The following is a 20,118-nucleotide window of genomic DNA, read 5'->3' on the forward strand; positions in this document are numbered from 1 at the left end:
GTTATTAACTTCTATCAAGTCAGTTTCAATCTCCAGAGAAATCAATCTAAGTATTCCCATCCTCTCCTTACAGGCAACATCCTGGTCAACCTCTTCTAAGCTTCCACATCCTTCCCAATGTTGCGTTAATGTCCCTTTAGTATTACTAAAAATTAAATTCCAAATAAGGATAAATATTTACCAGTTCACATTTCTGGAATTGAGCCAGTAGGCTGTGAACTTTGCGTGAGCTGATTGAAATGGATTTTTGATCTTAATCGGTTTTTAAATTTGACTGTTTTAAGCATTGGCTCCTCCCAAGAGCGCAAAAAAAAATCTTAAAAAGGAAAAAGATACAACAACAGAGAACACTCAGCAAAAAGTAAAATGATCGAATGTGTTGACAACATCTTTAATGCGTTCTATGCAGCAACTATTCAACACATCCTATACTTCTGGCCTTACATATGTAACAGCTAATACTGAAGCTGGAAGTTCCAGAACTTTACACTTTACTCTAGATATACAGCATGGAAACTGGCCCTTCGGCCCACCGAGTCCTCGCTGACCAGTCATCACTGGGGGCAATTTACAATTTTACAAAATCCAATTAACCTACAAACCTGTACGTCTTTGATGTGTGGGAGAAAACAGGAACACCTGGAGAAACGCACACGGCCACGGGGAGAACATACAAACTCCGTACAGGCAGCACCCGTAGTCAGGATGGAACCCGGGTCTCGGGCACTGTAAGGCAGCAATTCTACCGCTGCGGCACCGTGCCACTCCGGATCTTCTTAAGATGATCAACTATTATCAGGTCTATGACTATATTGCAGGATGCTTCATGTTATTTTGCAGAAAAAGATGAGGAAACCGAGGCACTAAATGCTTCATTTCCAGCTAACCACTGAACTTCTTCTGACTGGTGACATTGGCAGTTTGCAGTTCAGACATTATCAGTATTGAACGTTGTTACGCTCCACAGAAACTATTTTCTAAGTTTTCAGAACTAAAGTGTGTTAGAACAATTTGCACAGTACTTTCTTTCCCTTTGCAATTTCCTGGGGAATAAATCCTCTGCCACTCATGTTTTCACCACATGTTTCATTCATCTGCTGCCGAATCCCTAGGCCCATTGTTATCAAAAGCACATTTCAGCAGCCCAGTGGTTTTAGCTGATGCTAATCATAACCTGAGGCGAGCGCTTGGCCCCATTTCCAAGGGCAGTAAAGATATTCAGAATGAAAAAATAAATTCTATTCTGCCTTCCTTTATGTTCAGAAAATGCACCGCTCCGTACTCACGAATTTCATGAATGAAATTTCAGACCATTAAACTTCAAGAATGTTCTTCATTACTTTTGTGTTATTTGCTCTTAAATATTCCAACAACTGCAGTAAACAATGTAAAAGTTTGTTTATGTAATGAGCAAATATCTTTCTCGCATTCAGCGTTAAATGAAGTCGTAAAAATCTGTAAATTGAAAATTTAGAGGCAATCCTAATGTAATAATCTGAATAAATGTTTATGGCTAATGCTTTTTAGTTCTAAAGTTTGAATCTGTTACCTCAGACAACAATCCTAATCAGCAGTTCATAAGTTATAGGCGCAGAATTTGGTCCATTCGGCCCATCAAGTCTACTCTGCCATTCAATCATGGCTGATTTATCTTTCCCTCTCAACCCCATTCTCCTGCCTTCGCCATTTAACCCCTGACGCCCTTACTCATCACAAATCTGTCAATCTCTGATTTTATCTCTGAAATATCCATTGACTCCCTCCACAGCCTTCTGTGGCGATGAATTCTACCGATTCACCACCCTCTGACTATAGAAATTTCTTCTTATCTCCTTTCTTAAGGTATGTCCTTTTATTCTGAGACTATGGCCTTTGGTTCTAGATTCGCCCACTAGTGGAAACATCCACTCCACATTCACTCTATCCAGGCCTTTCACTATTCGGTAAGTTTCATCTTTCACCCCCCCCCTCATCTTTCTAAACTCCAGCGAGTACAGGCCAATATCAAATGTTCATCATTGTTAACCCAATCGGATCATTCTCGTAAATTCTTGGGATTGTTCTTGTAAATGATCACACATTTTAATACGCTCAATCTAGAAGATGCTGTTCACAAGTTCACGTTATAGGAGTAGAATTAGGCCATTTGGCCCATTGCGTCTACTCCCCCATTCAATCATGGATGATCTCTGCCTCCTAATCCCATTTTCCTGCATTCTCTCCATATCCCTTGACACTTGTTCTAATCAAGTTTGTCTATCTCTGCCTTAAAAATATCCACTGACTTGGCTTCACAAGCCCTCTGTGGCAATGAGTTCCACAGGTTAACTATCCTCTGGCTAAAGAAGTTCCTCCTCATCTCCTTTCTAAAAGAGCGCCTTTTAGTTCTGTGGCTATGAGCTCTGGTCCTAGACTCTCCCACCAGTGGAAGCATCCTCTCCGCATCCACTCTATCTATGCCTTTCATTATTCTGCAAGTTTCAATGAGGTCCCCAACCCACTCATTCCTGCAATCATTCCTGTCTTTAAGGAATACTGGTAACTCGGAGTGAATGAGGACTTGGGACAGAGCATAGGATACCAAGACAACCTCTTACTTGCCTGAACATGATCCATCTTCCTCCTTTCCGTGCATATCAATGTGCCTATCCAAAATGCTCTTAGACACCACTATTGTATCTGTCTCCAACATCATCCCAGGCAGTGCCTTCCAAGCCCCCATCACTCTCTGGGTAAAAAAACCTGCCGCGCACATCCCCAATAAACTTTCCACCTCTCATCTTATAGCTCTAGTGTTGGACATTTCCACCCTGAGAAAAAGGTTCTGACTGTTTACACTATCCTCTCCTAATTCCAGGGACCCACCAATCTATGTGTAAAAAAACTTGTTCTGCATGTCTCCTTTAAACTTTGCCCCTCTTACCTTAAAGCTATTCCTTCTAGTCTTTGACCTTTCCATACTGGGAAAAGGGTTCTGACTGTCTACACACTCGACCCCCGCCTCACATATAGTTCAGTAATTAATTAGTGTTTGAGAAGTTTACTGATTTTAATTCCATCTAACATTATTGAAAGTATTTTAAAGACTGTAAATTTCAGCCTAACAACTTTCAATAGATATAAAATGAATACCTTGTTTGAACCTTTATAATAGGAGAAGGAATCAGAATCAACAAAAACAACTCAATGCTCCAGCATTTAAGCTGCGACACCAGTAGAAGTCCCCAGCAGAGCTGGCATAGTGGCCATCAGCCTCCCTGGCACAGCGGTCACCCTGGCATAGTGGCCACCAGCCAACGTGGCATAGTGGCCACCAGCCAACGTGGCATAGTGGCCACCAGCCACCCTGGCAGTCCTACGGCCAGCCATCATCACAACCAGACTCTCGATAGGCCAAGACAGATAAGACAGCTTGTGGGATCTCTTATTGGTGAAAAGATTAAATAAATGTAAGAAAAAAAAGCAACTCCATGGCAAAAAAAGTGACAAACTAAAGAGAAATCTACAGAAACAAGTATGGATCAAATTAAGGAAAACAATTGCATTGGATGATCATTTGCATTGCTGCTGCTAATATTTTCATGGTGGTGGGATAATCTGGTGTATAAAAATGATCTTAGTCATAGAGCGTAAAACAAGCCCTTCAGCCCAACTTGCCCTTGGTGTCCAAGATGTCCCATCTATGCTTGTCTCACTTGCCCACGTTTAGCCCATATTCATCAAAACTGTTCCAATTAACGTATCTATCCAAGGACCCGTTACAATGCTGAATGTCTCTATAAATCTATAACACGAGAGTAATCCGCTGCAGTCTGCATCATGACCTGCACTGCCCCATCTCAATTTACTGCTGAAACCTCTCTTGATTTGCCTCCTCCTGCGGTATTCTTTGTCAGCCTCCATACTCCAGATATCAGTACATATTCTACACTTGCCTCATCACGCTGTATAGGTTCTGCATTGTTCAACCCAATTTTGTAAACTCCTCGCCTTGTTCTGCAAGTTCTCTTAATGATGGGCTTAATGGTGGCGCAGCGGTAGAGTTGCTGCCTAACAGCGCCAGAGACCCGGGTTTTATTCTGTTCTGCAAGTTCTCTTAATGATGGGCAGCACGGCGTGCAGGTTTGTAGGCGCAAAGCGGTCCCCTAGTGTGTGTAGGGTTGCTGCCTCGCTGGTCAGCGCCACGCTGAGAGTGCCCGGGACAAAGGCCCATTTTTATTTGCCTGACTACAGGATGTAATAGAAAAAATGTTTAGTGCGGAGTTTTATTAAAGTTTTTATGCATTTTGTTCTCCCAGCTGTAACCTGGCACCATAATGGGGACACATGTTTCAGGTGAGTCCAATAAACTGTGCTCAGATTTCCTCCCATCACTCCAGATCAGAAACACTATTCAGGAGTCAGGTGTGGATTTGTCAATTACCACTGTCCACAGAAGACTTCATGAACAGAAATACAGAGGCTACACTGCAAGATGCAAACCACTGGTTAGCCGCAAAAATAGGATGGCCAGGTTACAGTTTGCCAAGAAGTACTTAAAAGAGCAACCACAGTTCTGGAAAAAGGTCTTGTAGACAGATGAGACAAAGATTATATCAGTGATGGCAAGAGCAAAGTATGGAGGAGAGAAGGAACTGCCCAAGATCCAAAGCATACCACCTCATCTGTGAAACACGGTGGTGGGGGTGTTATGTCCTGGGCATGTATGGCTGCTGAAGGTACTGGCTCACTTATCTTCATTGATGATACAACTGCTGATGGTGGTAGCATAATGAATTCTAAAGTGTATAGACACATCCTATCTGCTCAAGTTCAAACAAATGCCTCAAAATCCATTGGCCAGTGGTTCATTCTCCAGCAAGACAATAATCCCAAACATACTGCTAAAGCAACAAAGGAGTTTTTCAAAGCTAAAAAATGGTAAATTCTTGAGTGGCCACGTCAATCACCTGATCTGAACCCAATTGAGCATGCCTTTTATATGCTGAAGAGAAAACTGAAGGGGACTAGCCCCCAAAACAAGCATAAGCTAAAGATGGCTGCAATACAGGCCTGGCAGAGCATCACCAGAGAAGACACCCAGCAACTGGTGATGTCCATGAATCGCAGACTTCAAGCAGTCATTGCATGCAAAGGATATGCAACAAAATACTAAACATGACTACTTTCATTTACATGACATTGCTGTGTCCCAAACATTATGGTGCCCTGAAATGGGGGGACTATGTATAAACACTGCTGTAATTTCTACATGGTGAAACCAAAATGTATAAAAATGGCCTTTATTAAAATCTGACAATGTGCACTTTAACCACATGTGATTTTTTTCTATTACAAATCTCAAATTGTGGAGTACAGAGGCAAATAAATAAATGATGGGTCTTTGTCCCAAACATTATGGAGACAATAGACAATTGAAAAAGGTGCATGAGTAGGCCATTCGGCCCTTCGAGCCAGCACCGCCATTCAATGTGATCATGGCTGATCACTGTATGTCTAGACGTATGGCAGTGTATCTCTAAACTAAACTAAACTAAAGCATGGCTGTCTTTGGCATTCACGGTCCCTTCCAGCATGGATACAAGATTATGATTGTTATTATATTTGTATCCCCACACATTGATAATGTCATCAACCCTACTTCTCCTATCACTGTTTAATATCCGGCTCAAATTGGTGAAGCATTTTGGGACATTCCAGAATTGGAATTATAAATATGTTTCGTAATGACATGTAGACAAGTGCAGAACATCACATTTAAATGCCTCAGCTCCTCAACCTAATTACTGGGAAATCCCTCTGCGCAAATCAACTATACGTATTTATCTGTCAAAACGCCAAAGATGACTTTAGAACATAGAACAGTGTAGCACAATGTCTGTGCTGAAAATGATGCCATGACCATCACATCCACCCGTACATAACCCATATCCCTCGATATCCATGTGCCGATCCAAGTCTTTTCAATGCCACTAAAGCATCTGCTTCAACCACCACCCCCGGCAGCACGTTCCAGGCACTCACCATCCTCTGTGCAGAAATCTTGCCCCGCACATCTCGTTTACACTATGCCCTCCCCTTAAACTTATGCCCTCTAGTACTTGATTTTTCCATCCTGGGAAAGATTTTGACTGTCTACCTAATATATGTCTCTCATCATTTTATATACTTCCATCATGTCTCCCCGCAACAGCCGGTATTCCAGAGAAAACAATCCATCTACCCAATGTCTCCTTGTAGCTAATACCCATCCATCCTCTCCCTGAAGCCTTCTGCTTCAGCCATCATTCTGGTAACCCGTCCTTTGTACCCACTACAAAGCCTCCACATTCTTCCTGCAATGGGGCGATCAGAACTGCACCCAACACTCCCAATGTGGCCAGACCATAATAAAAAGGCATCATAACTTCTTGACTCACTCAATGCTCTGAACCATGACAGCAAGCACACCATATGCCTTCTTTACCACTCAATCTACTCCTGTTGCTGCTTTCAGGGAGTAATGGACATAGAACCCACAAACTGGCTTACAAAAGAATGTGAAAGAAAGGCACAAAGTGCTGGAATAACTCAGTGGGTCAGGAACATCCGTGGAGTCAGTCTGAAGAGGTTCCTGACCCAGAACGCCACTTATCGTTGCTCCCCAGGGATGCTGCCTGACCCGCTGAGTTACTCCAGCACTTTGTGTCTTTCTTTCTCCGTATCCCGTTGAATACTTTGACAGCCTGTCTGTCCCATAGTCTGCAGCCCCAGCAATCTTGGTGTCATCTGCAAATTTACTAACCATCCCGTCAACGTTTACATCCGTCATTGATATATATTACAACCAGCAACGGTCCCAGTACAGATCCCTGCAGAACTCTACTAGTCACAGACCTCCAGTCTGTTTATTGTCCTTCCACTACAGCCCGCTATCAGTAAGCCAGTTCCAAGTCCATACGGCCAAGTCACTATTAATCCCGCGTATTTTATTCTTCTGGATCAGCCTACCACGGGGGATTTAAATCCATGTAGCTAACATCCACCGCCCTACTTTAAAAAGGGTGGCATTTCATGTACACACCCTGAATATCTCTCTTTTATCCGGGATAATTCTTCATATTCAACATTACAGGCAATGAAATGATAAAAATGTGTTTTGTACTTGCAAATGCCTTGCCAGGTGCGTTTGAACCTTGAGTGTTGCAAACGCAGCTTCATGTGAGAACTAGGGCTGGACTACTGAGCTCTGGGTGATCTTGGTTCTGCAGCGCAGTCATCTTAAGTCATCATTAATTCTGAATATTTTGTTAATCTCCCACAGGATGTTTATAGCACTGAGGTGCCACACAGCAGTGGAAATGATTGAGCAAAACGTCAGAGCAAATGTTGTGGCCTCGTTTGACATCTCTCCTCACTGAGATGGGGTTTGTCAGCAATATGACTTGGATGCCATCAAGTAGATGATTGCAACATTCTGTGGGCAGTCACAATGAAACTTTCGATCCACATTTTCAGTTGCTTTTATACATGGCCGTTGGTTCTGATGCCAAACCCTTCATGAGGTTTCATAAAACATGCAAACATACAGCACAGGGACAGGTCCTTCGGCCCACAATGTCTGAGACAACAAAGTATCCCAGAATGTGGTGATGACTTCAATGATCCATTTGGTTGCTGAGTGATTACTCAGCTGAAAAGGACAACTTATATCCACAAGAGTAAGTGTCAGAAACAAGCCGTTAGGCCCACCACAAAGTACCCATCTACACGTATGATAAACCCACCATCCTTGACTGGGCCTGAAGTCGATCATCTTGGCAAATGCTCATCTAGACACTTCTCAAGTGCTGTCAGGGACTGTGCTTCCACAACTCTCTCAAGCACCGTGTTGCAGGTACTCACCACTCTGAGTGAAGAAGGTCTCCCTAGGACCTCCTCTAAATCTCTTCACCATAACAACACCTGATATGGGGAAAGATTTCCTGCAGTCTATACCCCTCATCATTTTATTGAACATTGAACAGTTCAGCCCAAGAATGGGTCCTTCAGTACACAATGTTTGAGATGAACAAGATGCCTTATTGTGCCTGATCTCATCTGCCTGTACATGATCCATATCCATCTATTACTTGCACTTTCATACGGCTATCTAACAACCTTTTAAATGCCACTATTGTATCTGCCTCCACCACCACCCCTGGCAATGCTTTCTCCATAAAAAAACATCTCCAATCCCGCACACCTCCAATCAACTTTGAGGTGAGGCGACTCCGGACTGTCAAAGCTGCCACAGCCAGACATAAAAACAGTTTTTATCCACGAGTTGTTGCTCTATTCAACAGCCTAAAATCTGTAGCCTCCCTTTGATCTGGTATTTCGTTGGTTCGCATGCTTCATCAATGGAATTTTATCATTAATGTTTTATTATTATTAATGTTTAGTGTTTTCTGAGTCATTCGTAACTGTCACTATGCCACGTTGTTACTTGTGGGCAGAGCATCAAGGCAAATTCCTTGTATGTGAATACTTGGCCAATAAACTTACTAACTTAACTTACTTACTTACTTTGCCCTCTAGTGCTGGACAATTCCATGCTGGAAGAAGGTTCTGACTGTCTACCCTTTCTATTCCTCTCATCATTTTATATACTTCTGATGTTCCGGAGAAAACAATCTAGGTCTATCCAACCTTTCGCTGTAGCTGAAACCTCTAATACAGGCAACATTCTGGTAAAGCTCCTCTGCACCTTCTCCAAAGTGGTAACATCTTTCCTGTAGTGGGGTGTGATACTCCAAAGATCTCAACATGTCCTCAATCCACGGAGAGCAGGCCCAGTGTCTGAGTCTCTCCTCATAACCTCTGGAATATCTTGGTGAATTTCCTCTGCGACCTCTCAAAAGCTATCACATCATTCTTATCATGAAGTGATCAGAACTACACACAATCTCCAGCTGAGGTCTGACTAATGTTTTATAAAATGTGTATGAAGAAACTGTAGATGCTGGTTTAAATCGAAGATAAATCCATCTGAAGAAGGGCCTCGACCCGAAACGTCACCTATTCCTTCTCTCCAGAGATGCTGCCTGACCCACGGAGTTACTCCAGCATTTTGTGTCTATCTTTAATGTTTTATAAAGTTGAAGCATAACCTCCTTCATCTTGTATTCAACGAGCTGATGAATGACGCCCAGCACCCGATGTGCCTGCTTAACCATATTATCCACCTGCGATGCATCTTCAAATATATTTGGACTTGCACCCCAAGGACACCCCGTTCTTCAACACACTCCAGGACCGGACCATTCGTGGTATGTCCTAGCCCCATTAGTACTCTTAAAATGCAGCACCCCATTTCTTAGACCATCTCACCAACACATTAATATCAACCTGTAGCCTAAGCTTCCCCCAGTTTCTACAACTCCAACAATCTTCATGACATCTGTGATCTTACTGATCATCCTATATTCACAATCAGTCAAAGTATTGAGTATGTTTGTTGGGAGGTCATGTTGCAGTTTTATGAGAAGTTGGTTAGGCCCCATTAAGAGTATTGTGTTTAGTTCTGGGCACCATATTATAGGAAAGATGCTGTTACGTTGAAAAGGGTACAGAGAAGATTGATGAGGATGTGGCTAGGGCTCGAGGGCAGTGCTTCCACACCTCAAAAAAAACATTCTTAAATAGAATCCCAAATTTCCTGGAATTTGGTGGTATTTCCTGAAATTCTCAAAATGCTTCCTGCGCACTATTTGGTGTTGGTTTTTCTCGTGGGCACACATCAACAACACAAAGAAGAACAAGGCAAAACAGATCGATGTAACTACACCGTATCTGCCTGTTACTCGCTTGTACAGTGTTATGCAAGGCAGCTTTCCTTGCCTCCAACAGCTTTCGTTGTCTTTGTTTTTTCACCCTGCTCTCATGTGTCTCTGCTCTCTCTCCCTCTCTCTCTCCATCCCTCCCTTCCTCTCCTTCCTTCACTCCCTCCCGCTCTCGTCCCTCCTTCCCTCCCTCCCTCTCTCTCCCTCCCCCTCCCTTTCCCTTCCACCCTATCTCCCCCCTTCCTTTTTTTCTCTCCTTCCCTCCCTCTCTTATTCCCTCCCTCTCTTATTCCCTCCCTCTCTTGCTCCCCCTCCCTCTCTCTCCCTCTCTCTCCCTCACTCCCTCTCGGCCCCTTGAGCCATTCTGTAAGATCAAGGCCAATCCCAATGTAACTGCAATCCCACAGCTCACTGGTAACTTTTCACCACTAGGCTTATCCAGAATTCTACCACTGTCTAAAAAATAATCAAAGCCTCAACTTCCACTAAGAACAAGAATTCCAAAGACATTGTTATACGAGAATTTTCCCCAACAGTCTGTGACCCACAGCGCTGTGTCCATAGTGCTATGTTTAAAGCCCATAGCACTGCAGCCGACAGCTCTTTGTTTAAATTCCCACGCGTTAAACTGGCAGCGCTCTGTTTAAATCTTTCAGCGCCAAACAGGCGGTGCTGTGTGTATTACCTTTTCACCCCTTCGCGGGCCGGATGTGGAAATTTACCAAAATTATTCAATTTCCTTAAAATCACACGAAGACAACCTGAATTTCCTGAAGTTCGGGTAATTTTCTTCAAAGTGGAAACACTGCTCATGGGCCAAAGCTACAGGGAGAGGTTGAGCAGGCTAGTACTCGATTCCCTGGAGTGCAGAATGAAGAGGGGTGATCTTATAGAGGTGTATAAAATCATGAGAGCAATACATCGGGAAAATTCTCGTATAACAATGAGTCTTTGGAATTTCCGGAAGTGGCGGCGCGGCTCTGGCTGCAGCGGCTCATTGGCAGTCCTGTTTGTTTTGTGTTTTTTGTGTTGTTTATTTTGTTTGGTTAGTCTCGGGCTGCGAGCTCGGGGAGGTGCGGCGCTCGCAGCCTGAGGGAGGTTTAGCGCCCATGTCGGGGTGGCCCGGCCCGGGGGAGGTTCGATGCCCATGTCGGGTCGACAGATACTCACGTGAGGGTGGCTGGGACGGTGTTCTGGCGGCGGTGGCCTGAGTCTGGGGTTCGGCCGTGGGCCAGCGGCTGCGTCTGCAGGTCTGGGTGGGCGGCAGCTACGACCACCCCGGGCCGCGGTGTTGAGCCGCGGGACTGTTATAACATCGCCCGGGGGGGGGGGGGGGGTATCGCCTCAGCGCAGAGCGAGAAGAGGAGGGAAGAGACTGCAGACCAAAGACTTTTGCCTCCATCACAGTGAGGAGATGTTGGGTGGTCTCACTGTGGTGGATGTTAATATGTGTTTATTGTTGTTTTTTATTGTATGTATGACTGCTTAAATTTCGTTCAGACTTCGGTCTGAATGACAAATAAAAGGCTATTCTATCGGGTAGACGCACATAGTTTCTTCTCAGAGTAGGGTGATCAAGAATGAGAGGACATAGTTTTAAGGTGAAGAGGGGAAAGAATTTACAGGAATCTGAGGGGCAACTTTTTCATACTTGGTGTATGGAACGAGCTGCCGGAGGAGGTAGTTGAGGCAGGAACTATCACAATGTTTAAGGAGCAATTAGACAGGTACATGGATAGGACAGCTTTAGAGGGTACTAGACCAGGGAGGGGGGGGTGGCATGCGGCGTGACACACACACTAACCACCTCCCACACACACACTAACTACTCCCCTTGATATTATATTAATATTATTCATTTGCTCCTTTTACACATAACCGCCCTATCCACTGATGCATAAACCCCCAACTCGCTGGCATGTTTTGAGAGCCATGGGGGTAGAGAGTGTGGGCAGATAGAGAGGGGGAGGAGAGAGAGGTAGAGAGGGGTGTGTTGACGTAACTCGGCCTTGCGACGCCCGTAGCCGTTGATAACTGCCAGCTGACAACAGCCCTTTAAAGCCGCTAAGGCAAGACGCGTTCGCCCAGGAGCGAGTGTTCACAGCAAAGAAGCACTCTGGAAACCCACCGCTGGAATGTGCGCACAGGGGATGGGAGGTGCGAGCAGGCGGGCGGGGCTTCGCGAGCTGCGCCGGCTGTGAGGAGAAAGTTCAGCAGAACTTATGAGGAGAGGTTCAGCGCGTGAGCAATCGCTGCCCCGAGATCTGTAGAACAAAGAAGCTATAGCGGAATGCAGCTGTAGAATCTTTGTTCTGCAGAACTTTCTCGATATTTCTGCGCCTTTAATCCACAGCGGACGGGCGCGGGGCCAGGACGCAGTTGGGCCTGGATTGGTGGGCATGTGGGCATTGTGACGTCAGCAACTGGTGAGCAGCGTTTATATTTTAAAAATTGAGTTTTGTGAACAATTTTATTCAAAATCTGGGGAAATAATTGACCAAGCAGTGGATTTCTGAACTCATGTTATATCCCTACCGAAATTGTAAAAGTCTCTGCGTTTTTGCTTCTGGTTTTCGAGGAAATATGTTTCAAAGGCAAAATGCCCAACACCCACACACACACACACACACAGAGCTTTATAAGTATACTAGACCAAGTACAGACCCGTTGGATCTGCTCCCCCAATGGTGTGATCTCCCAACCCAATATTCCACCATGCACCCGTCTCCTCCAACGGAACTGAACCCGTTCCCAAATGTAAGATTCCAGCACTCCCCTGCCTCCCTCAGCAGTGGATTTAAAAAAAATTCCAATTTCACCTCCCCTGCCTGCTGCAGCAGTTCCAATTGTAATACCAGTTGGCCCTCCCCCTCCTGTTGAAGCACTTGCTGTGATATTCCATTGTGAAAAGTTCAGAGTGTTCCTGTCTTGCAGCTTTGTTTTGAAGTGTGTTGGAAGCTGATAGGAAGGAGCAGCAAATCAAAAGGCAGACAGGCAGCCGGACGGACGGCAGGCGGCAGCCACAGACTTTTATATAATAACTAGACCAAGTGCAGACCCGTTGGGTCTTCTCCCCCAATGGTGTGATCCCCCAACCCAATATTCCACCATGCACCCGTCTCCTCCAACGGAACTGAAGCCGTTCCCAAATGTAAGATTCCAGCACTCCCCTGCCTCCCTCAGCAGTGGATTGAAAAAAAAATTCCAATTGCACCTGCCCTGCCTGCTGCAGCAGTTCCAATTGCAATACCAATTGGCCCTCCCCCTCCTGTTGAAGCACTTGCTGTGATATCCCAAAAGTTCAGAGTGTTCCTGTCTTGCAACTTTGGTTTGAAGTGTGTTGGAAGCTGATAGGAAGGAGCAGTGAATCAAAAGGAAGAAAGGCAGCCGGACGGACGGTGGCAGGAGAGAGAGAGATAGATAGATAGATAGATAGATAGATAGATAGATAGATAGATAGATAGATAGATAGATAGATAGATAGATAGATAGATAGATAGATAGATAGATAGATAGATAGATAGATAGATAGATAGATAGATAGATAGATAGATAGATAGATAGATAGATAGATAGGCCAAACGTAGACAGGTGGGATGAGTGTAGCTGGGTGTGTTGGCCAGTGTGGGCAAGTTGGGCAGAAGGGCTTGTTTCCAAGGAGAACAGTACCAGCCTTTAGAATCTTCCCATAGAATCAAAAGCCTCCCTCCTCGGGAATGTCTTGGTGAATCACCTCTGCACCTCTTAAAAGCTATCACATTATGTTGTTATCAGAACTACACACAGTCTCCAGCAGAGGTCGGACCAGTGTTTTATAAAGTTGGAGCATAACATGGGGAGAATATGTGTTCGGCACGAACTAGAAGGGTCGAGATGGCTTGTTTCCGTGCTGTAATTGTTATATGGTTATATGGTTATAACCTGCTTCATCTTGCATTCAAGGATCTGATGAATGATGGCCAGCATCCAATGTGACTCTGTGACTCTATAAGTCACACACTTATATTATAAACGGTCCTGAGGAACACCACAGGTCACAAGTAGACACAAAATGCTGGGGTAACTCAGCGGGACAGGCAGCATCTCTGATGAGAAGGAATGTATGACGTTTCAGGTCGTGACCCTTCTTCAGACTCGACCTGAAAGGTCACCCATTCCTTCTCTCCAAAGATGCTGCCTGTCCCGCTCAGTTACTCCAGCACTTTGTGTCTATCTTCGGTTTAAAGCAGCTTCTGCAGTTCCTTCCCACACGCTGGTCACAGGTATCCTATCACAAAACAACCCTCTGCTAATTTTGGAAACAATCTGTAACTTGCTCTGGATCCCATGGACCCTAACCTCATGGATCAGGTTTCCATGTGAGACCATGTCTGAAGACTTACTGAAAACAGCGTAAACTGCATCTATGGCACTGCACTCATCAACACACCTCAAAAAATGGAACCAGATCAGACATGATCTTCCCTTAGAGCTTTTAGTACTTTAGAGATACAGGGCATAAACAGTCCATTCAGCCCGCCAAGTCCACATGGAGCAGCAATCACCCTGTACACCAACCTACACACACGAGGGACAAATTACAATAGGCAATTAACCTACAATCCTGCACATCTTTGAGTGGGAGGAAACCGGTGGACCCAGATGAAACCCACGCGATCACAGGGAGAACATACAAACTCCGTACAGAGAGCGCCCATAGTCAGGATTGAACCCATGTCTCTGGTGCTGTAAAGCAGCAACTCTATGCGCCCCAGCAGTTGAGTAACACAGCTTGGAAACAGGGCCTTCAGCATGTCATCATTGTTGACCAAGGTGCCCCATTGAAGCTAGCCCCATTTAACCACATTTGGCCCATATTCTTCAAAACCTTTCTTATCCATGCACCTGTTCAAATGTATTTTAAATGAGGGGGTATCTTGGTTGGAATGGGCAAATTGGGGCAAAGGGCCAGTTCCGTTCTGTGTGATTCCATGATTTGAAATGTTGTTATTGCATCTGCCTCACCCAGCAATATACCCACCACCCTCTGTGAAAACGTTGTCCCTCAGGTTCCTTGTCATTCTTTCCCCTCTCACCTTCCCTGCCCTTCACAAAGTCCTGCTGGTTATCTCTAATCAGTCTCTGTCTTTCCAAGTGATCACTGATCCTGTCCTTCACACCTTGTTCCAATACCCTCCTTGCTACTGTTATGGCGATATTTACCAGGGCTTATCCCTGCTGCATTTGTTGAAAGGGCAACACATTTGCCACCCTCTAGCCATCTTGTACCACACTTGTATCCAGGGAGGATATCAAAGTCTCAGCCAGAGCCCCAGCAATCTCTTCCCTTGCCTCAGAAGCACGATGACTTCTGGAGCCTTATTTGCAATGGCAATGAAATGCTAACAGTGCAACCACTCATGTTCAGTGTTATAATGTTGGGGATTAGCATCACATAAGGTTTAATCAGTAGCAGTGCGATGAGCTGAGATCTGTTGTTGACATTTTACTTGAGGAGTGCCAGACCATGTAACAGATACTGGACTAAATCATCGAGAAGTAGCACACACAGTATATATCACACTCTGTATGACCTCCATTTGTCAGGAATGTCCTTGGCAACAAAGAGCTCCTCCGCTTTGATAAAAGAGCTTATTTTGCAGCCTCAACACTTAACAATCTCAGATGCAAATAGATTCACGTAAACAGCTAGAAGCACATTCATTAAAGGCAGAAACATTCTTGCACAGGAACATGAAACATGTATGTACCAATTTGACGGCATCAATGTGTAATACACACGACCTCTGTAATAAGACTCGCGTCACTCCAATCTAGCCTGACTGCTTTATCATGTCCTATATCCCACTCCAGTGCTCAGCGGGTTTTGATGAAGGATCACTGACTTTATTTTCTCTCTTTAAATGTCTACCAAGAGATTCTAGCATTTACTGTTTTTATATTATTTTATGCTATAGTAACTACTACGGTGAACTTCTTGGTTTCTGTTCCTTCTTGAATTTAGAATTTACTTTGGAATGTAGAGATACAGCGAGGAAACAGGCCCTTTGGCCCATCGAGTCAGTGCCGACCACCGATCACCCCGTACACTACATTAGGGACAATTTACAGTTTTTACAGTGGGCCAATTGACCCACAAACCTGCATGTCTTTGGAGTGTGTGAGGAAACTGGAGCACTCGGGGAAAACCCATGCAGTCACAAGGAGAACATACAAACTCCGTACAGACAGCACCCATAGTCAGGACTGAACCTGGGTCTCTGGCACTGTAAGGCAGCAACTCTACCGCTGTGCCACCAGGCCGCCCGCCCTGGTGATTTGGTGATGTACATGGTCTGAGTGATGATTACTTCAGAAATTAACTTTAAGTTGAAGGTGGGATGAAAGGCAATGGGAAGATTGGAAATCTGCATCATTTCAATTCTGTTAGCATTTTGCATAAGAAAACAGACTTGTTTCCAGCAAAATGCCCATTTACAGCATTCCCCTCCCTATCTGTGAGAATGTGCGCTAACACATTATTTAAAAATAAGGATAATAAAAAGTTTAAATAGTACACATTTTTCAGATATTACGAGACTTTCTCTTGCACTAAACATTATTCCCTTTACTTTGTATCTATACACTGTGGATGGCTTGATTGTAATCATGTATAGTCTTCTCATTGACTGGAGAGCACGCAACAATAAAAGGGCTTTTCACTGTACCTTGGTACACGTGACAATAATAAACTCAACTCAACTAAAGACAAATTCTGTTTTCTTTTTATATAAGACACACATTACCCATTGGAAGAAGTGTTGTTACCTACCTAAGTTATTGTCTGTTAACACTTCCTTGACTTTCTTAGTGATGGCATATGTATCTAGTTCAGGGGACATGGCTACCAGCTTCTGTATGCTTAATGCTGACTGGCCAGACATAGGCAGCAACGACAGAGCCTGCGCATCATTTGAGGACTGTTCACATGGTTCTGACTGTTTGATGTCCTTGGTCTCAGTGGCTATTGAGTGCTGGGACGTTAGTTCAGCCACACTCTTCACCGACTCCACAGAGCTGACTGGAGATTCAGGTGCTGGGCTGCAACTGGCAGAAGTCTTTGGAGTAATCTCTGAAATAAAGGCATGTGTTACAATTATAAAACATCATCCTTATTTTATACAAAGTATTTTAATCAGATGATCAGAGATTTTACTTCAGAACTAAACCCTATAATAAATGGCAAATGTATTTAATCTTTTACAGCTGTAAAATCAAATAGACAGCCTAAAGGCAGAGATGTGAAAGGAAGATCTTATTTTGTGTAAGTGCCTTTAAGTGCAGACAAGGAATATGAAAAGAATAATAATGTCTTGTGTACTGAAGTAGTAGTGCATGGGGAAGAGGCAGGAGGAGATCCAGTCAAGTCTCCAATCCAGTCTTTGATTATCATGTATTCCGTAGAATGCATTTTATCATGATGCATCACATCACGGTTTGGGAACATCTCCATCCAAGACTGCAAAAAATTGCAGCGAGTTGTGGACGCAGCCCAGACCATCACCTAAACCAACCTCCCTTCCATTGACTCCATCTACATTACACACTGACTCGACAAGGCCACCAGCATAATCAAGGACGAGTCTCACCGTGAACACTCCCACTTCTCCCCTCGCCCATCAGGCAAGAGGTACAAAAATGTGAAAAAGCACACCTCCAGATTCAGGGACAATTTCTTCCTGGTTGTTATCAGGCAACTGAAACATCTTATCACCAACTAGACCGCGGTGCTGACCTACCATCTACCACGTTGAAGACCCGCAAATTGCCTTTAATTAGACTGTACTGCACTTCATCTTGCACTAAACGTTATTCCCTTTACCCTGTATCTGTATATTGTGGATGACTTGATTGTTCGCTGACTGGTTAGCAAGCAACAAAAAAAAAACTTTTCACTGTACCTCAGTACACGTGACAATAATTAACTAACTAAACTACACAAAGGGCTACACAAACAGTAAAACTAGCAAGGGGACTAGGATGGGGAGGGACGGAGAGAGTGAGAATGCAATGGTTATCATCTCTTCACCAACCAACAATGGACCATTGTGGGCTCCACTTTTCCTGAGTCATCAGTGCCAGTGCTGATTTGTTCTGTTCCTCTTCCTGCCTCTAGTTTCCCTCATCCCTGACTCTCAGTGAATAAGTGTCTCGATCTGAAACCTCACCTATTCCTTTTCTCCAGAGATGCTGCCTGACCCACTCTCGCATTTTGTGTCTATCTTCGGTGTAAACCAGCATCTGCAGTTCCTCCCTACACATTCTCTCAGCAATGCTGTGGGTGCAGGGTGTCTGGTTCATGAACAAGGGTGGACCAGGTCCTTCACCAAGTAAAACACAGTCCACCAGGTTCAGCACGTCCTTGTTTGTTTCAAGGACATGTACTTCTGATATCCACTCTGTCCAATCTCGTCATGACTTTATATTTTGATCGAAACCAGTCCTAACTCCTCCCATCTATCCTTCAAACTGTGATCTTTCAGCTCAGTAACAATTGATATGTCATGGTATTAAAATGATATGATAATATTCCGATGAAGTACCTTGGGACGACGGTAAATGAGCTATGTGTAAATGGAAGACCTCTTTGTTACATACGTGCTAGCTTTTGTGATTGAATTGCATTTTGTAACTACAATTTTGTACTTTCAACTTAGCAAATGCAAAACCCCTCTCTTTCATGTCCACTGAAAACTCTCACAATCCCTGATAGGCACGAGAGCAAATGATTGTTGAGAGACTGAGAACAGGTATGCGACCGGCAATTTAAAATCTTCATACCGCACCTTTTTCAAAGTTATTTTTAGATTCAAGGCTGAGCCACAAAGAAATATCTGAAGTGTACTTGACAGCTTCTCTTGATCCTCTGGAAAAAACAGATTGGTAATCCCCTTCCCCAAAATCACATTTTATTAAGATGACAAACCAAATAAAACTTAGCATTGGTGAATACAGCTTTAGGAACAAGCTATTTTTCCCCAGACGTGAATACAACCCATTATCAATCTGACTCTGAGGCAATAGGAACTGAACAATTTTAATAGAAATGTGCTTGCCTTTTTACTGGAACACCACCACAGAATAACTAGCATTTTACAACCTGACGATAAAAACAATACAACCTTTCCCCGTACATCATTTATTTTTAAAAGTCGTAATACAAATGCGTGACAGCATTTTGGTCCAAGTTAGTTCTTTAATCATAGCCAGCAGAGAATTAGCTACCAAATTTGCTCCTAATTCACTGGTGCAAGGGAACGGCTTGGCAGATCATCCATCTTCCTCACTGTGTGGTGTCAAAGATGCCTAAAACTCCAGCATGATGAAGATGTTGCCACTGAGCTGTATGTCCTTTAACCTATCCCAAGGTCAAAGATACCACTGGTAGGCTAATAATATTCAGAGCTTCTTTTTAACACATGGTTCCTGTTTCCATTGGTGATATGCACTATAAATCTCTTACTAATTTTACTTCAAAGTACAGCTTCATAAAAGCTTCTTATTTTTATTCAGATGAAGTGTCTTCAATCTGCAAGGTTGTTTGGCTTAGCACAGATGCTGCCTGACCTGCTGAATATTCAGCTTTTGGTTTTCTTTCGAATGTGCTACATCTGCAATTCTTCGATTTCAAAAGAATTATTAGGAATTAATATCAAACTTTTGTTCTGATTTAGTTTGCCGTTTATAACATTCCACGTGTAATTAGTTTGGTTTATTGTCACGTGTAGCAAGGTACAGTGAAAAGCTTTTGTTGCATGTTAACCAGTCAATGGAAAGACAATACATGATTACAATCGAGCCAACCACAGTGTACAGATACAGGATAACAGGAATAGTGTTTAGTGCAAGATAAAGTCCGGCAAAGTACAATTAAAGATAGTTCGAGGGAAGGTAATAAGGTGATAGCAGCTAAAGGATTGCTCTCTCATTGGTGGTAAGATGGGTCATTGGCCTGATAACAGCTGGGAAGAAGCTACCCCTGATTCTGGAGGTGTGTGTTTTCACATTTCTGTACCTCTTGCCTGATGGGAGAGGGGAGAAGAGAGAGTGACCGGGGTGAGACTCGTCCTTCAATATGCTGCTGGCCTTACCTTATACTAAAACAAAATGCTGGAGGAACTCGGTAGGTCAGATAGTATTAGTAGAAGGAATGAATCAGTAGAGACAGTGTTTCCGCTTGGTCCCTTCTTCTGAGTAATGGAAAGAAGGGGATGGGGAGTGAAAGCTGAAAGAGTGGTGGAGGTGGGGCAAGACGTGACAAGTGATAGGTGAGTAC

At 43.9% G+C, this 20,118-nt stretch overlaps 1 protein-coding gene across 11 annotated transcripts in view; it reads right to left on the reverse strand.

Annotated features, from left to right (window-relative positions):
* Window positions 1–20,118, reverse strand: part of cux1b (cut-like homeobox 1b) — a 445,030-nt gene that overhangs the window by 87,686 nt on the left and 337,226 nt on the right. For 9 of the 11 annotated variants that reach the window (XM_055657469.1, XM_055657460.1, XM_055657464.1 and 6 more), the window contains one exon: window positions 16,615–16,914. The exons of the other annotated variants lie outside the window; for them this stretch is intronic. In XM_055657469.1, coding sequence (XP_055513444.1) covers window positions 16,615–16,914 — 300 coding nt within the window. The remainder of the gene's footprint in view (window positions 1–16,614; window positions 16,915–20,118) is intronic. 11 annotated transcript variants of the gene reach the window in all.

This window comes from Leucoraja erinacea, chromosome 28 (genome assembly GCF_028641065.1).
Source record: "Leucoraja erinacea ecotype New England chromosome 28, Leri_hhj_1, whole genome shotgun sequence".
Taxonomy (NCBI): Eukaryota; Metazoa; Chordata; class Chondrichthyes; order Rajiformes; family Rajidae; genus Leucoraja; species Leucoraja erinaceus.